Source organism: Puntigrus tetrazona, chromosome 17 (assembly GCF_018831695.1).
Source record: "Puntigrus tetrazona isolate hp1 chromosome 17, ASM1883169v1, whole genome shotgun sequence".
NCBI classification, from domain to species: Eukaryota; Metazoa; Chordata; class Actinopteri; order Cypriniformes; family Cyprinidae; genus Puntigrus; species Puntigrus tetrazona.
Genome location: NC_056715.1, coordinates 19,220,164 through 19,239,201, shown reverse-complemented (window position 1 = coordinate 19,239,201; position 19,038 = coordinate 19,220,164). Strand labels below are relative to the sequence as shown.

Genomic DNA, 19,038 nt, shown 5'->3' with positions numbered 1-19,038 from the left:
AAAAGCGAAGGGAGGCTTAAGTGTCTCTTAAGTGACTGATAAAATGACCTGTCCTCGACAGTTCTGGAAATGATGGGGATGTGAATATAAAGCGTAACTGACAAACAGAGTTTATCGAAATGCATGGAAACACAAAAATGTGCTTCGCCGCATTCATTGAGACGCTGAAAACACTGCAGGATTCACCTGTAGATGAACACAGTGCTGTGCTCCACTCACAAACATGCAGGGTGTCAGCACACTAAGCCATATCGCAGTTTTATTTTTATACTACCTGACAGATGCTGTGCCGAAGTAATGGCCGGGAACTCACGTAAAACATTTTGGTTCGTTATTAATAGGTAATTAAAGGGAAACGCTGTTATTTCTTCTTTTTAACTGGTATTTCCTTTCTTCTCTCTCTCTCTCACACAGATCTTCCCATTCACAGACCAAAGCCCCTGTACGTCCCCGTGACGCGTAACAGCGAGAGCACATACTGCACTAGGGATCAGTATCTGGCTCCCCGGGTGGCCTTCATCACGTGGCTCGTTAACTTCTTCCTGGAGAAGAAGTATGTGAACTCGGCCACGAGCAGCTCTAAGAACGGAGGAGAGGTCCTTCCCAAGATCATCCAGGTGGGAGGAAGCTAGATAACGCTGTCTCGCTGCACTAAAATGATTTTTATTTCTTTTCTTTTACGTTTTCCTTTACTGTTAACCGTGTAGCTAATGCACGGAAGATGCCGCTTCTCCCTGTGTTTGCGTTCAGACTGTGACTGCGGGCGGTATCAGTCAGGAGAAGAGCACAGACTCCGAGCCCAACGGTCCTGTGGAACAGGAGAAGAATCACTCAAACAGCAGCACGCTGTCAGATCGCAGGGGCAGTAACTCCAGTCTGTGTAGCATCGAGGAGGAGCATCGCGCCGTCTATGACATGGTGCAGTCTATCCTGCTCTCCACGCGAGACAACGTCAATTTCGTCAATGAGGTCTTCCATCAGGTCAGGTCCACCTCAGACCGAGCGCTTCCTCTACTTACATTGTTCATGTTCACATGATTTTTACATGGTTAGAAATTTAGTGACCCCAAAAATATTTTGGGCCTAGTCTAGGGCCCGATATTAGTATTTTCATTGTCCACTGTCTCATAATGCAGTACATTTTAAGGTACGTAAGGGATGAAATTATCAAAAATTTTGTGTGATATTTAAATTAAATTGAAAAAAATTACACTTGCATTTGTTTACGTTTAATCGAACGTCTATAAAAGGATTTCTTAAATGGTAAAGCAGGTGTTTTAATTACAATTTTGTAGGGTTTCAGAGCAGTTCCCAATCAATAAAAAAACATGTGCTTATGCCAGTAGAGAATTTATGATCAACTATTGATGAATTATGGGTGTTTACAGTATATGTTATAGACTGTCCTAAGAGTGCATATCTTTATTTTATTTGATGAGCAGCTGGAAATGGTAAAGCATAGATGTTTTCAAAATAAAAGTCTTGTTGTATTTCAGATTTGTTTAAAATGAAATGTTCTGCATTATTGGTATTTTGGTTAGGCAAACTGTATTTAATTTTGTATTGGCCGCCCAGTGACAGAAAGGGAAAACAAAGGACTTACTTTTTCAGTATGTAGATTTTCCCAATATATTTTTACACCGGTGTGTATACACATACAGTTGTATACATCTGAATTGAGCAATTAATCAACTGATGATGTGTATCAGAAAATTAAACTTTTGTTCAATGTCCTGTCTTTTGCTGCCACCCTGTGGCCAGAATACATTCATCATTTGAAACCGCTTGCAAATATTTATTTATCTGTTTATTTAGATGATATATATTATACATTAAGCCAAATGAAAAATGCAGAGCAGAAAGTTTTTTTTTTTTTTTGGGAACGATATTTGTCTAGCTGTTGTTTTACATCTTCTGTAAAGTTCATGTTTTAGAAGATAAAAACCTGTGTTAGTGTATATAATTTGGTCTTTATCGTTACTTAGGCTTTCCTTCTGCCGGCCTGTGAAGCTTCAGCCACTCGCAAGGTGATCAAAGTATATAGGAAGTGGATTCTGCAGGAAAAACCCAATTTCATGGCCGAGCCTGAGACGACAAACCAGGAGGAAGATGCAGAGGAAGAGCACCTCATCTCCGAGACGGACACTGCGCACGTGCAGGTACGATCATGCACAAAATGCTGGTGATCCTGATTCGTGAGTTATTTCCACTCACCTGTCCTGCATCAACCTGTTAGGTCTTGGAGACTCACGGACACAAACGATCATCCAGTTGGGGGCGCACCTACTCCTTCAGCAGTGCCATCAGCAGAGGCTGTCTGACTGAAGAACAGAACCAGGACGTGAAGGCTGGCATCCAGCCCACCCTGCAGGTCTCTCACACACACACACACGTTTGTTTTTGTGACTTGTGAGTTTTACTCTGCTTGTAAGGAGCAAATTATTTCGGATAAATGCTTTTTTCAAACTTAAACTCCACTTTTTGTGGAAATAGGCTCATTCTCCAACTCTCCCAGAGATAATAAGTTGAGTTTTACCGTTTTTGAATCCATCCAGCTGATCTCTGGGTCTAGCGATAGCTCTTTTAGCATAGCTTAGCACAGATCATTAAATCCAATTAGACCAGCATCATATTCAAAAAAGAGTTATGAGATATATATATATATTGTGTACTAAGACTGAATTGACTTTCTTGGCCGATATGATTAGAACTATTCTCCTGCGTAATAATCACAGAAGTTTGCTGCTCTACGACGGCTTCAGCAGGCGCAGTGATATCACGTGGTTATGGAATCATTTCACGTGTTCTCAGGTGTTCCTGACAAACTCTGCCAACGTGTTCCTGCTGGAGCCGTGTCAGGATGTGCCCAAGCTGCTGGAGAACCAGCTGGAGGTGTGCAGAGCTGTGCTCAGCGTCTACCGCCACGTTATTATGGAGCAAAACATGAACCGCCAGACCTGGTCAGTCACACACGACGCGAGATCACTGAATCTCAATGGAGCTCTGCTCCGCTTTTACCGGCTGTTCGCAAGCGTTCAGCTTGTTGTGTGAATCCTATTATTGTAGGGAGCAGTTGTTGCAGGTGTTGCTGAGAATCACAGAAGCGGTGATGAAGAGGCCACAGGAGAACCAAAGAAAAGACGCGTTCGCCCACAGCCTGGCCAGCATCCTCTTCAAAGTGAGTACGAATAAACAAGGCTTCATACACACCACGGGGTTTTCCAGGCTTAAAATGAGGCCACGGTATGTGTGCCATCCCGATCATGTGCTGTGCCTTTAACTAGCTGGAGCAAATACTATATAGAAGCTACGGATTTAGCTAGTCTGAAAACTAGATGCATTTAAAGCCCTGTTTATCTATACAGTGCACAACTTTTTAGCTTCCTGTTTTTTCATTTCACAAAACCTCTTCATCTTTTCCTTCCTTTGATCTCAATACACATTTATCTGTTTATTATAAAGGGTCTTTCTTAAAAAAAAAAACATTTTCTCACACAGCATGGTAACAGATGCTGAGCTAAGATTCATTCATAATTCATACCACAATTTAAACTTGATATTACCCTTTTACACCAGATTCACTTTAAATCACCACGGGTTACACTTTATTTCAAGGTGTCCTTGTTCCAGTCAATTATACATTTAAATGAGTAATTATATGTACTTACTATATGGTTGGGGTCAGTGCTAGGGATTGCTAACCCCACTTTGAGCGTTTGTATAAACTTACGAGTTTGATGTAAAATAGTTATAATGCTGCTGAATTATTTTATGTGTTGTTTTATATCAAGCCCATCATTACACCAACTTATCATTTCTCATTTAAACACCCTTTATTGTTATGAAAATCTCCCTGAATCTTCTAAGAATGACGTGAACCCTGCACCATCATGCGTCACTCGGATAAAGTCTATTTAAGTTACGTATTGCTTAGTTTAAAGATACACAAAAAACGATGATTATTGCATAATTTGGATTTAAAGTCACAGACTAAGTATTGTTTTTGGTACAACAAGGGGAAAAAAATATGACCAAATGTTTTATTCATTTAACATTTCTACCTTTAAACTTAGTGGGGAGCCTTATTACTGCACGTAAATATAATATTAAAGATTACAATTAATAACAGAATCCTGTTAGATTAGATTCATCTGTTAAATTTAACAGTTCAGTTCATGTGCTGTTTATTTTTAGATATTGTATGGAAACATGAAAACTTCTAAATCTTATTATATAGATACGTTTTCTTTCCAGTTAATCATTTTTCACATATACAACATTATGCATATATTTAATAAAATCGTCTTCCCTGTGAATCTGTGAATGCTGAATGATTTGCCTGAAGTAAATGTAATCCTACATGACGTTTTGTTTACAAGCTGTTTTATTAATGTCTTTCCGCAGTTAATATGATTAGATTTATTCGGCAGCGATGCATTTAAATGATCAGAAGTAATGACTTTGTTACTAAAAAATCTGCTGCTCTTTTCTACTCTGTTCATCAATAAATTCTGGCAGACTTTACAGATCATGCCTGCAGTTCACACTCCATTTCTAGTTATTGCCTCTCACTCAGGTATTATGTAAAATGCATATGCATATTTTCTATACAGCTGTATATATAGAGTAAATAATCTATGCATAAATCTTTTATTATATACATTATTGTTTATTGTTAAGTCTTATTTAAATGTCAGATATGTATGCATGTGTTTCTACTTCTTCTGAACAGTAGAGGGCGCAGCTATAAATTGCGCGAAGAATATAACGCAAGAGAAGAAAGTCATTGAGCAATAACCAAAATAATAAGGATGATGATGACAATTTTTGCTGATATGTCCTTCTAAATTAAAAAGTAATGGGTTAGGGTTAGGGTTACTTTACTAGTTAGTCTAATCTAATCTAATCCGATTATGTATTACCCCCCAGCACTAGTTAATAACAATAAATGGTTCTTGAGCAGTAAATCAACATATTAAATAAACATCAAAATTAATAAGACTTAAAGTTATATTTAAAAAAATTGCAAAAGCTTTGATCAACTGAATGATATCTCGATGAGCATAAAGGTCTTTTAAAAACTAATGTTAACTAATGACACCTTGTTGTAACGTATTAACTAACACGAACAAACAATGAATGACGCGTTTGTTATACTGTTTATTAATCTTTGTTAATGTTAGTTAATGAAAATACAATAATTCATTGTTTATTTCTTGTAATGCAGCAACATGTAAAGAAACACGACTTGTGATTTTAATCACACTTCAGCAAACGCTAAAATTAATAAATGCTCTAGAAGTATTGTTCATTTTTGGTTCACGTTAACTAATGTAGTTAACTAGTGAAAAAATGTTACCAACCTCAAACTTCTAAATGGTAGCATACGTCCTTTTACCGTATTGTGTGCACATATGTTTCTATATATTCAAATTCATGTATTTTGCTGTACAAAGCAATACAAGATACAAGATGTATTTGAATGAATTTTAATGCTGGAACGCGAAGCTAACATTCTTCAGTTTGTCTAAACTGTAATGCGAACGAAACTCTTAATGGCAGCCGAACGTTTTACCTGTTATTGCTGCGTGTGATGACGTGGCTGTATTTTGCAGACGATCTTCGTGGCGTGGGTTCGGGCCAACCTGACCGTGTTCATCTCTCGTGATCTGTGGGACGAGCTGCTGGCTGTGCTGTCTTCTCTCAGTCACTGGGAGGAGCTGGTGTTCGAGTGGGCCAGCATCATGGACTCCCTCACTGCAGTACTGGCCCGACACGTCTACGGCCTGGACCTCCACAACCTACCGCTGGACAAGCTCTCGGAGCAGAAGGAAAAGAAGCAGCGGGGCAGGGGTGGGTGTTTGCGTGGCAAGTTGCATGCTTAAAAATAAGCGTGATTTTTGCAAAATACGTTGTTTTACTTAGGGCTGTGCAATATATCGCACGATATATATTAATGCACCAGTAAAGCTGGTACTTTGATTGATGGTAAATCTCATTCACCTGTTTTTAAATGGAGCGGCATTTAATACACAGAGCCGTAGATCACTGACAAGCTACCAAACCAAAAATATTCATAACATGTTATCTACCGAACTTTTTTCATTGAATTAAAAGTGTAGTGTATTGTAAATACCTTTTAATAAAAAGGATGAGTCAATGCTAAATATAAAATAAAAATTAATAGAAATCTTCTCCCTAAACTTTTCTAAATAGGCTAATATGCATTTTTATGAATAATTGAGTTATCTGGGCTTTGTGTCAGAGACAATTGCGGTAGTAACGATATTGTGTGTGTTGTTTCAGGAGCGATGCAGGACTCCCAGAAGTCTACAGATGCAGCGCGCTCGTTCTCTTTGAGCTGGAGGGGCTCCGGGGACCAGGTGGGCGCTCAGGAGCCCATGAGGTTTCGCAGTGCCACCACCACTGGAGCTCCTGCTGTGGAGAAAGCTCGGAACAACGTCAGGCAGAAAGCGTCAGGTTAGACTTCACCTGCACTCATGAACACAGTTTATCTCAGCTCTCTCTTACAACCTGCTTTGTTTTTAGTCACTTAATTCTAGACAAACATTTGCTTTAAGGTGTTTTATTTTTCTCTAATTGTATGGGTTTTTTTCTCCCTAAATTATTTTTTTAATATATATAATTTATATATATACACACAGACACTGATATTTTTAAATATTTAAATAATAAAAGACACTTCGAATGTAAAATCCAAATCGCCAGTAGGTGGCAGCAAGCCACTGATAAAAAGCGAACTTGAAATAAAAACACTTGTCGTGTAATTAACTATATTAAGAAATGCCCCATGTCTTTTTAAACGCATTTGAATAGACTGAATCGTGCAGCGAAAGTACGTACACTAGTCTTGACGTGTTTTGAATAGTTTGCATGTTAAAATTGTTATAACATCAATTGCACAAACAAAAATTTCAACATGGAGGAAAAAATATGATATTGAATTTAAAAAGTTTTGATGAAGTAATTAACACCTTACTTTGAGAAGCGTTTTGCGCAATAGTAATACATTTCTATTACAATTTCTTCAAGCAGTGCTGACTTCAACAGTCTTTTTTCACCGTTATATTCACAGACATTACTTCGTCACAATGTCAAATTTGCCAGATTCCAAGACGTTTAGCGTTATGCCGTAAATTCCGTTTTAATGACTGCATTCCCCGAGTTTGTGAAGGCAGAAATTCCTCTGTTGCCGTCACGGTGTATAGTGGAACTGAATCCACGCGACGCTCTCTCGAAACGTGACTGCTCCGTCTCTTTGTCTCCCTGCGCGCGCATGCGCAGAAATATATTCCTTTTAATCTCTCCTGGCCTGGAGATGATTGTATCTCTTTATGGTGGAGAGCTTGTTGAGTTTGGAGCAGATGCGTTTGAGACTGAAGGATGCCTCTCGCGCGCGCCGCCCACAGAAACATCCTCGATTGTGTGTGCGCACATGAAACAACGTGGCTCTAAATTCCCCCCTTTTCTTTCGCCTAATTGGATTTCTCCTACATTGATCTTCAAACGGCCCAGCGTCCTCCCCTCCTCGTTAGGAGAGCCGCCTCATCAAACCGCCTGCCCGTTTTTGATAGTTTCATTAAGAGCGTAATTAATGCTCATTAATATGCATAAATAGGTAACTCGGCAAAAGCGATGTAATCTAGAAAGAAAAGGCGGTAATTAAAGCGCGCCGTAGAGGGAATAATAGAGCCCTCCGCTTTTCACGGCTCTTCTCCAGACGTGACATGGAGTGGCCAAAAAAACACAATGCTAATATTTCGTCTTATCGGAGCTGGCAGAGCAAACTTGAAATAATGTGCTTCATATTTCCTTCTCGGGGATTGAGTATCAAAGGACGCCATGAGCCGAACGAGAGCGCGGTTAGAAATCCTCAAAGCGTGTCCTCTGTTTGACTTCAGCTTATTTCTGGTAAAAAATACCAATCGGTTGTTGGTGAAAAACGCTTTTTTGCAGAACAAACACTTCCAGCGTTCATTCAGTGGTGCTTTGATGTGATGCCTCTATGGAGCGTGCATTTTAGTCATAGTGGGGTTTTTTATTGGCGTTCGCTGTTACTATTGGTCGTACTTAGAAATGACTACGATAAAGTGCGGTGACTGATACATCAGTGCAGCTTGCCAGGTCAGAACCATCCTCGAGCCTCCTTACCACTATCTCTGATGAGAGACAGCCTGGAAGTCATTTATTTCTCATAGCGAATTCTTAGGTTAACAGCTGTATGTTTTTGCAGTTAAAGATCTTTAAAGTCGCTCTGAAATCCAAACTGACAGTTCCAATTTTTTAGGGAATATTGTTTTGTTTGCTGTAAGCGATTTATCTGCACGTTATCGTTGTTGTTATTATTATTTAAAGTCATGTGCTCGTCTTTAATTAAAATAATGGCATTTTAATTGAAGTAACTTTCCTGTGAGTGTGGGACATAAACCTCGGCCTTCCAGCAACTTATCACACACAGGATATTGCAGCAATTAGCAAACGACAGCGATCCAATGATCCCCGCTCATGATCATTTTTCTCTTTTTCAAGCTTTCGCTCTCATATACATCACAATACAGAGAAAGAAAAATCGCAGCTTCTCTTTCATGCTGATTTCGTGAAAAATGTTGTTCATTTTATTTTGATGCATCAGTAATTATATAAAACCTACAATGCTCTCTTTTCCGGATGTGCTATTTTGTGTCGATATATCCGTACGTAACTTTTTTTTTTTTGCACAATTGTGAATCAAAGCGAAAGATGGCTGATTTATGAACGTGTAACATTGTGGTTTCTGCCTAGCCATTTTTTACTCGTTTGATTCTCGCGTGCATTTGCTTTTGCTTTTTTTTATGTTTGTGAACCTGAGAAATGCAATTGCAGGCATGAATATTTTTAGCGTCATTGTTTTGATTTCACTTTTAAAGCGTTATCTGCATTTCCACAACGTCAACAGACAGAAGAAGAAAAAAAAAACGCTCTCAATGAAAACCTCTTTTTTCTTAATGCAGGGTTGGGAACAGCATGCTGTTCATTTAAAGCTGAAGTGTGCCACTTTTGAAGATGTTAAGATACTTTTACCTAATCCGGTTTAAAACGCTGTCATTAAACCGGATTGCTGTCATTCTCAGCATAACATTTTTATAGGCTGACCCCGGTTCCCTCCACAAAAACCAATAGGATTTCCCATTGGCTTTGTGACCAGAAAATAAGCTTTGTGACCAACGAAATCAGGTTTTTGCTGATTTTGTTCAGCCGAATAATCTTCACGCTTTTTATTTAAATACGGGCTCAGCCAGAGATGTGAGTTTGGTTTGTTGGCTTCACCTTTTAATAAATTGTATTGCTATTACCACAGCTGTAGAATGCAATTGATCCTTTTCCCTGTCTCTCTCTCTCTCTCTCTCTCTCTCTCTCTCTCTCTCCCCTGCTCTCTCCTTCCCTGCTTCTGTGGGCAGCTAAGCGAAGTCAGTCTATCAGCAACTGTGTGCATCTTTGTGAGGCTTTGCCGGCCACTAAGAGTGTGCCCATGCTGCTCCACACTGTCAGCTCTTTCTTACCTGGTATCTCTCACAACTCTCACTGCTCTCACAGACTCTCAGGTAACTTCCTGTTTCCTGTCTCCGGCACAAACTTTCTTTTCCTGTTTTCCGTCTGCTTTCATTGAAAATGTAGCGTAGCCAGGAAAAAAGGCATATAATCCACTGTGTCAATGTTTTGTTTTTATAAGGACGCATCTATTTCCTTTTATTTCCGAGTAAGCTGGAAGACGGCACTAATGGAAAAACTCGCTCACTTCATTGAGCTTCATGTAATTGTAACTTTAGTGTGTTTTGTTGTATCTTCTTGTCCAAATAATGGAGTTCCTTTTGGAATTCTTCCTTTTGGATTTTAAGAACTGCCCGTATCTCTGGTAGTAGGCAGAACTGAAGCACTAAAAAACTATCTTTATCTGAACTATCTGATATCAGCAAATCAGTTTGAGCGAACGCAGACGGTAATATTCATATTAATATTCATGAACCCAGCAGCTCATTAATCCCAATGTGATTTAGATTGTTAATAGTAGAAGAATTCATAGTAGTTTTTCATTTTTCCTCATTTTTATAGAAACACTAAATGACAAACAATATCTTAAACAGCACCACGAGTCCTAAGCTCGGACAACACGACAAATATGCAGTCATGGTTGAAGTCTGTAATTTTATAATGTTAAATTATACACAAAATATTACTATTATTGCTACAAACAATTACTATGACTATTTTATTTCCAAGGTTTCCATAGAAAGTTGATCATATTTACAGTAAGGTGTCTCTCACATTGTCCCACAAAAACATAAATATAGTGTAGATTAGTGTAAATTGTTTTACAATAATAATTTATTCTATTTATTGTCCATTTCATCATTTAACATATTCGATATTTGGGACATCCAAGTAATTTGAATTAAATAAAAAAAATATAATAATAGCGGAATAGTTACTTTCCCTGCTAATTGGTTACTTATATAATAATGTAACTAGTAACTATAACAAATTACTTTTTAAAGTAACATGGCCGACACTGTTTAGTGCACTTTATAACCTTTTTTACGTGATTCTCTATCATCGTGCAAATGCAAACGGTGTTTTCCATTAGTGCCCTCAGAACCGCTCGTGGCAAACTTCCACTTAATTACTGAAGCGAGGTTTATAATCAGATTTTCAGCATGCCCCCGCTACTATGAAAATTCAGTATAAGTCGAGGGCCCAGAGTTTCTTGTAAGTAAGACTGTGTGAGGTGAAGAGTTGGTGAGGTGTGTGTGTGTGTTTGTCACTAGACGTGGAGGAGTGCCAGCTGTCTGAATGTGAACTGGGAGACGGAGAGAGTCCTCTGCCCCGCAGCAGTAGCACCTCTGACATCACCCAGCAGATCCACGACACCTTCCCAGGTACCCGCACAATCACACACGATACGCTCGGTAACACTCGTGAACGCAGGGGTCAAGGCTTCTGCTGAACGGTACTTTAGACGTTCGATACGGTGTGTTTTCAGAATGATCGCGAAGACGTCGCTTAACATACCAATACCATACCATAGCCAATCAAGCTTTATTTCTTCCACAAGGAGCACACAATTCTTTTTATTGACCACCAGAGCGGCAAACGTTACGCTCCGCAGCTTTAACCCTAACGTATGTGTTTAAATCTACCGGTGAGCTTAGATGCTTTGAGCTCTACTAAATATTTGTCCCAGCAACTTAATGAAGAGCTCTGTCTTTTCCTCTGAACAGAAAGTATTTGTAGCGTTGACTTAACTGGACCTTAAGCTTTTGCATTCCTAAGACGGTAATAAACAGCTATTGTAATAGGGTTTCTTTATAAAATAAACGTAGATATAAACTTATTATTTTGCAGCAAGTGTATAAATTGACTTTCGAGAGCTTTTAAAACTGCCTTTTCTCTAGATGCTGGTTTAAAAATTGTGTGCATAGTGCTGTGCTTGTCTTTGAAATGTAGATAGACTGTATGCTTATTTACATAAATCCCAGCCTTTCTCAAATGGCACTGAGCCGTAATGTGATGCTTCGCCAAAGCACAGCGTTAGAGAACTTTTATAAAAATATCTTCATTAATTCTAAAACAGGGAGGGACTGATTAAGCTGTGGAGGGCCACATCTGTATTGATGTTAGTGACACTGATGTTTATTCATGGTACTTAGCAAAAAGACGCCATTAAACGGAATGGTTTTCACATTAGCCAGTGTAACTTAAATTAAGAATCATTCTGCTGTAGGCAGAATATTTGCTTGAAAATCACAGGAAGCATGATTTGTGACACGTGGGCTACTGGTTTGAAATGCAGGTCAGAAAAGAGATGAGTCTGTGGAAACGGGCAGAGCATCCGTGTCGGAGAGCAGCTCTGCAGGGAAACGAGAGAGCGACGCTCCCACGGTCGGTAACGTTTCATCGACGCTGATTTATGAAATGGTTCTTCGAAAGCTAATTTTTACAGAGGCTCTGTGGACATCCTCAGATTCTGATCCGGCGGAGCAGCAGCCCGGCAGATCTGGATTATCCAGCAGACGGCGCTCCGACGTTTTTGAAGATTAAGCTACGGGAGAAAAGTGAGCTCTGTTCCATGATCACTTCTGCAATCTAGCTGTTCTTCTTTTTAAAAAATAAAATAAAATCTGTCTTCTTTTCTATCTTTTTTGCTTAATTGAATACCATAATAGCAAAACGACTATTGCTACTACTAATAAAAAAAGTATAGTTTGATATATGCAATGTATTGATATACAAAGTTGTAGATGCAGTAATAATGGATATAGATTTATTTAAGATGACAACTGACTAGGTAGATGCACATTATGCTGCTCGTGTTATGTATTTAAAAATGAACATAGTTCAAATATTTATTAGCTCACTAAACACAGAGCTTCCAAGCACCATCGTCACGGTGGCCCACATGAACAGTCTGTACGGTTATACGTTCTCAGGGAGTAACAGACCGCAGAGGTCTGCATTTCAGAGAGCCACGTGATGACTAATGGTAGCCTGCGTTCTGTCAGGTGAGAGTGTGAGCAGCGAGACGTCTAATGGTTATCTGAACGACGCCGAGGCGGGTCTGCTGGCGTGGCACCCGGTCGAGGAGGAGCCGGACTCTCCCTCTACACACGACATGAGCGTTACTGCGGACACCGTGAGCCAGAGGAGCCTGATGCTCAGCCACACCGAAGCACTGGCAGGTACCAGAACCCAGCCCACCATCCCTTCTGAACCTCGAGCCTACCCAGCACTCACGCGTCCCATCTGTGTCAAGCGCTGTCTCACCGCTCTGTGTTTGAAACTTGATGTTCTTGTTGTTCGTGCCCATTACTTTGGTCCCAGTATTTGTAAAGAAGATGATAGCAGAACACCATATGAGGAAAGGAATAGCCCGGGTTAAATACAGCAGCATCTGTGGGATATATATAGATATCATTGTATTTATTTTTTTATGCTTATGTAAAGTTGGTTGGCTTGTCATACAGGCAAAAACAACACAGTATTTGTAAACGGTTCATTATACATAGACTAGGTTACCTCGGTTGCTGTGAGTAGAGCGATGTTTTTAACCCAGACCATTCCTTCAAATCAGTTGTTCTCAACCAGGAGCCAGAAGCCCACTAATGTAAAAATTATGTAAAAAATCAGGATGCTTCTTATTTTATTTCAGCAACTTTTACATTTATTTTATTTTACAGTAGTCAGCATTTAAAGAAGAGTTAATCAAAAGTTAATCAAAGCTGTCCTAAAACCAAAATGTGTTCTTGTATAATTTTCCAAATTAAATTTGGTCTTAATTTATTCATTTATTTATTGAAAGATAAATAGGTATAAAATAAAGCCTGATAAATAATTAAGTCAAATTACAAAAATTGTAAATATTATTTGACTTTTTCTTTTATAATGACTACACATTTACTGGATTGAAATTTTATGTAAAAATCCTTGTTGAATAATGTGAATGTAGGAACAAGTATAAACTTCCCAAACAGTTGTAAATGTCATGTAAATGCAGTGGTTAAAAACATGGGAAGCCTTGAAGTACTTTCAAAATGCCTGGAATCCTGAGGTTTAGGCCGGGCCTTTGAATCAGGTGGAGAAGCACTGCTTTAAACCGTCCTAGTATCTGCTGCTGATTATCCAGCGCTTATATCAGGATCAGCTGTAGTGCCTAATGTGTGTTGAAGTGTGTTTGATTTCCCTGTTTGTGTAAGATGTGATTCCACCACCCTTCCATCCATCACTGTGTTGTTGTGTAGGGTCTGATTGTGCCGCCCCTCCTCACTGTCCCCCAGTGTCTCCAGCTCTCCTCGTGCCTCATGGCTGCTGCGAGGGCCCTCAGCTCCTGGAGGATGCCATGAATGTGCCTCACCATCTGGGTATTGCACTCATCCTCTCAACCTCACTCAGACTCATCTTGTGTACTTCACTCTTCCTCCATCCGTCCACGGCAGCGTCTTTCCAGACCTTCACACAGGCAGCTTTGTTCTCGGTCAACGTCTTGGCCAAAATAAAATCTCACGAATAACTCATTTGAAACATTTGAAATGCTCTTCGTGGACGGGAACGTTGCATTTTTTAATTATTGGCATCAGCTAATACGTTTTTTTTTTCTGTTTGGCTGGTGTGGCAGAGTTGGGACTTTTATTTTGATTGTTCCTAAAAATGCTGGAGATCCCACTCTCCATAAATACATTGTATGGGTCAAAATTTTATGTTATGCTAAAAATCATTAGGATATTAAGAAAAGATCATGTTCCATGAAGATATTGTGTAAAAAAATTTTACCATAAATATATTAAAACATAAAAAATATATAATATAAAAAATAATAATTTCCTTTTTTTAAATCACCTTTGAATTTGTCCAAAAAAATGTAAATGCTTTTTTGGACCCTTCCAGATTCCAGATTAGTTATTCTTGTTTACTTTACAAAAAAAAAAAAATAAGATTTCACAAATTATTATACTAAAATGCATCAGCCAGATGATGGAAGGAACATCGGTGCAACAGTTTATCTATTTAATTATTTATTTTAGCGATAATTCAGAGACCTTAGAAATGTGTGTGATCAAATATGATGTATAGAAATTAGACCTAATACGGTTTAATCTTCTTAAAAGTTTTGCTAGTTGCTTACCCTGTGTATCTGCTCTTCCTTACAGACAGCAGTGAGTTTCTGGCTGATGATATCAGCATCATCGCCGGCGGCAGTTTGACCGGCTGGCACGCCGACTCGGCCTTCGTCCTCTGGAGGAGGATCTTGGGGATTCTCGGTGATGTGAACAGCATCCGCTGCGCCCGCATCCACGCCAAGGTCTTCAGTTACCTCTATGAGCTCTGGCACAAGCTGGCCAAGGTAGGATTCCTTCGTTCACCCCAAAGCCTCGTTTACGCAGTTTACCTTAGAAATGAAACGCGGTAGATCCTGAACCTCCGTTGCAGATCAGAGATAATCTCGGGATCAGAGTGGAGACGGACACAGCCGTGGCCAGACCCTTGTTCATCCCTCCTCTGCGCATGCTGGCCTCCTGGCTCTTCAAGGTAACACAAACTGATTTTCACAGATGATCAGCCGAGAAACATTATTGTGATTGGATTTTCTTTTAGGGCCAGTGAAGAAATGAAAGTAATGAAAGTCTTACATTTCCAATAATTGCTTGAACTTTCTATTCATCAATGAATCCATGCACAAATGACAATTTTTACATTGATAAGAAGAAATTCAGCATTAAATCACAGGAATAAATTATATTTTAAAATACATTCACATATTTTAAAAGCCATTTCACAATATTCCACGCATTCATAGTTTTACGATAACTGCACAATATGTTAATTCTTTCCATAGCTTTGCTGTATTTACTCTGGACTTCTTGTGTTGAATAGAAATAGACACATTGAGTGCTGAATGAATTCTGATGTGTGTTCAGGCTACCATGCTGCCGTCGGAGTTCAAGGCTGGGAAGCTGCAGGCATACAAGCTGATCTGTGAGATGATGACCAAGCATCAGGACGTTCTGCCCAACAGTGACTTCCTGGTGCACCTCTACCACGTAATGCACAAAGGCTTCACCAGCGACGATCAGGTACGAGCGTGTTTTACCAAAACCTGCTTGTGTTCTGTTCTTGTGTTTTGGCATGCTATCACACATAAACATATCTATGTGTATACATGTATAGCTGCCTTGGAAATATAAATGTATATCTGCATTCTGAGAAGTTTTGACACGTTGAGCTTTAAAGATGTGCTTCATCCCTAATCACACACACACGAACAAGATGAAGGGTTACTAGAAAGCTACAGATCAGGGTTGAAGCCGAAGTCTGCAGGAAGGGACATAGTTGAAGCCCCAGAGGAGTTAAATAAAGCATAGTCCTCAAGAAAAAGCACTTCCGCCAATAAAAGGGGATTTAGACAACTGTACATCTCAATAAAAAAGCCTACTCTTGCTCTTTTATTGGTTTTATTGGTTTATTTTTGACAAGTTCTGCCAGTAGAGCTGAACTACACTTAAGCTGAAATATTTAGTTGAAGAAAGAATAATAAAAAGCCATCCAGTTGACCACTAGATGGTGCAACGGTCTTTCTTGTTTGTGATGCAATAAACGCTCCCCAAAGCTGCCTGATTCTGCGTTTGAGAAAATGCTTTTCTCCTAAACGTTCACAAAGAATCATTATTTAATACTGAAAAGAGAGTTAGTCTGATTTTGACTAATATATATATATATATATATATATATATATGTGATAGTGTGATGAAACATGTTCGAATCTCTGCACAGGAACTGCTGGAGTGTTTCACTATTTCTGTTTCTTTTTATTTGGTGAGAAAATAAGAGCTCTCTGAATGTCGAGCTGCAATGGAGATTGGTCACGAAAGACAGCGAAAGTGCTTTTGACCACTGTTGTGGTTCTGCACACTGTTGCGTGTCCATAATAGATTCTATTTGTGTCACCGTTGGCTTAAAGTCTCTCTCCAATCCACACAGGACTAAATTTGAAGGAGCTCTGAAACAACACGAACTGTAGTTTTGCCATTCACTTGATGGAGCCGTTAAAGTTGAGCTTAGAGTTCACATCTTACACACTTCTCAAAGAGGTACAATTTGAGCGCCACCTGCAAAAACAGTGTATATCGGGCTGGATACGGGCGGTAATTCAGACATAGTTAAGTGTGGTTTTAGGTTTTAGGTGACTGTTTTAGGTACCGATCTGTTTTATTGATATTCATTTTTTCATTTTTTAAAATCAATAATCATACGGTCAAAATTCACAGGGTGGGTCTAGCGGATCATTGGAAGAACTGACGTCATAGTTTTGCCTTCATCAGATGCTTTTGTGAGGAAGATTAATTCATGTTGTTTTTTTATTTATTTCTAATACATTTTATTGTTTAAAAGAAATCAGTACGAGCAATTTATTTTACTGGCGTAAAAAGCACCGGCGAAATGCATCTGTGCAGGAACCCTGATCAAACCGAAGCCGCAGTTAATGATCAAACCTTTTTTTGTGCACCGCAGCGGGAACAGGAAAGTCAACAAATAAGAGCACTGCCAACAGGTGTTATACCGCTGGCCGGATTTAGCAAATACACACTGACCATCGGCGCATCGATTTTTACCTCCACCGTTCGGAGTCATGTAAAGGTCACAAATCGAGGTATTTGTCTAAGAGCTGTCTTTAGACGGAAAGGACGAATCATGGCACAGTCACCTGTGTGTCTCTGCGTATAAATGTCCTCGACGATTGAAACCGCTTGGCCGTGTTAAATTGCCACAGACACACATGCTGTAGATTCGGATTGCGCTCGCTGTATTTACCGCTGCATAATAGTCCCGCTTTGCAGAATTGCCGCTTCCTCCAAAATGCTCATTTTGGGTAATCATGCAGCAGTTTGGTGGCGCTTAATTACTACTGGTTGCTAAGCATTGCAAAGGTCAGTTATTGCAGAATGAGGGTAAAACGTCCCTGCAGATGCACCGCTTCCACCAATTTCACATCTCCCTCTCAGCAGGACTCTTTTTATGCCGCTAGGTTGCCTATATTGCTGTTTTTTTTTTTTTTCTTCATCTGACAGTGTTTACAAAGGATTCAATTAAGGAAGATGAATGTGGCGGTTACCGAGCGGCCGTTGTTTGTTTATGCATTTGTTTGTTTGTGCACATGGCACGGCGGTTTTGAGATGTTGGTTTATAAAATGGGTAAAGCATATTGCATAACTCGAAGCATGTTTCACACCTTTAAAGTAACCTGAGTATATATGTCCAGATATTATAATGTTGTATTCAGAAAATAGTACAGATAGTGCAGTACAAATTAGTTTTACTGTTTGATTTATTGGAGGTTTTTTGTTCGTTTGTTTTGGCACACTTCTTGTTCCTCGTTATTTAGAAGCGAAGACATTGAGTGAAACGCAATAGCAGTGTTCCAGTCGTGATTATGAATGAATTATGAAAACAATGAATGATTAATTCGTGAATTGATCTGAACAACTCGGTGAGCGCTTTCCAAGGCACTGAATCGTTCACGTCTGCCTGACTGTGAGTGTGCGTGTGACTGATGGTCAATTTTACTATTGATTATTACATGATACACACATATTGAGATACATACGATGTGCATATTTAAGGGTGTTCACCGAACTCATGTTTTTTCCAAACCATAACAGACGTTTCTGTTTAGTGTTACTGTTTAGTGTCCCTGTTGACTTCCATAGCCTAGTATTTCTTCTCATACTTTAATAGGAAAAAAAAAAAAAAAAGGCTATTTTACTGGAGTTTAATCCAAAAAAACGCACCTCTCTCTTATTCCGATGTGCTCAGGATGTGTTGAACACGATGATTAGGTGGTGCTCACCACGCTTCTTCTTCCTGGGTCTGCCGGGCTTCACCATGCTGGTGGGAGACTTCATCACCGCGGCTGCTCGAGTCCTCAACACTGACTCCTTTGAGGTACCACTGCTGCTGTCAGCCTGCCTCTACGCTCCTTATGGAAGCATGTGCAGGAGAAGTCATGTTTGTGTTTTCTCCATTCATGCTCATGTCAGGCTCCACGGATCGAGGCTCAGACAGTTCTTGGTTCGCTTGTGTGCTTCCCTAACCTGTATCAGCAGATCCCCTCTTTGCAGTCTGTTCCTGGATCGGAGGATATAGTAGTTGGCAAAGAGGACATGAAGGTATGATTTTAGACAATCCCACGTTTATAACATATATTTAATGAAGATTAGCTCGCCATTCAGCTGTATGTATATATATATATATATATATATATATATATATATATATATATAGTATATATACACAGTATATATATATATATATATATATATATATATATATATATACACAGTATATATATATAATCTTAAAGCATGATATGGGTCATTTAATCACAGCAGTCATATACACCCTCTAAAGGTAATTATTGCTGAATTAGGTGCGTTACTGCAGCATATTTCATAATTCTAATTATCACTTCAACAAAAATATGAACTGATAAAG

The 19,038-nt window shown here is 39.2% G+C and overlaps 1 protein-coding gene across 8 annotated transcripts in view; it reads left to right on the top strand.

Annotated features, from left to right (window-relative positions):
• The window catches only part of ralgapa2 (Ral GTPase activating protein catalytic subunit alpha 2), a 132,284-nt gene that overhangs the window by 43,255 nt on the left and 69,991 nt on the right, over positions 1–19,038 (top strand). For 5 of the 8 annotated variants that reach the window (XM_043262784.1, XM_043262780.1, XM_043262788.1 and 2 more), the window contains 19 exons: positions 415–617; positions 751–981; positions 1,986–2,159; positions 2,237–2,371; positions 2,812–2,960; positions 3,067–3,178; positions 5,616–5,853; positions 6,307–6,480; positions 9,459–9,602; positions 10,824–10,934; positions 11,849–11,937; positions 12,020–12,110; positions 12,558–12,734; positions 13,794–13,913; positions 14,700–14,893; positions 14,980–15,078; positions 15,468–15,623; positions 18,361–18,489; positions 18,585–18,713. In XM_043262784.1, the coding sequence (XP_043118719.1) occupies positions 415–617; positions 751–981; positions 1,986–2,159; positions 2,237–2,371; positions 2,812–2,960; positions 3,067–3,178; positions 5,616–5,853; positions 6,307–6,480; positions 9,459–9,602; positions 10,824–10,934; positions 11,849–11,937; positions 12,020–12,110; positions 12,558–12,734; positions 13,794–13,913; positions 14,700–14,893; positions 14,980–15,078; positions 15,468–15,623; positions 18,361–18,489; positions 18,585–18,713 (2,855 nt within the window). The remainder of the gene's footprint in view (positions 1–414; positions 618–750; positions 982–1,985; positions 2,160–2,236; positions 2,372–2,811; positions 2,961–3,066; positions 3,179–5,615; positions 5,854–6,306; positions 6,481–9,458; positions 9,603–10,823; positions 10,935–11,848; positions 11,938–12,019; positions 12,111–12,557; positions 12,735–13,793; positions 13,914–14,699; positions 14,894–14,979; positions 15,079–15,467; positions 15,624–18,360; positions 18,490–18,584; positions 18,714–19,038) is intronic. The other 3 variants (XM_043262781.1, XM_043262783.1, XM_043262786.1) reach the window with 3 other exon arrangements.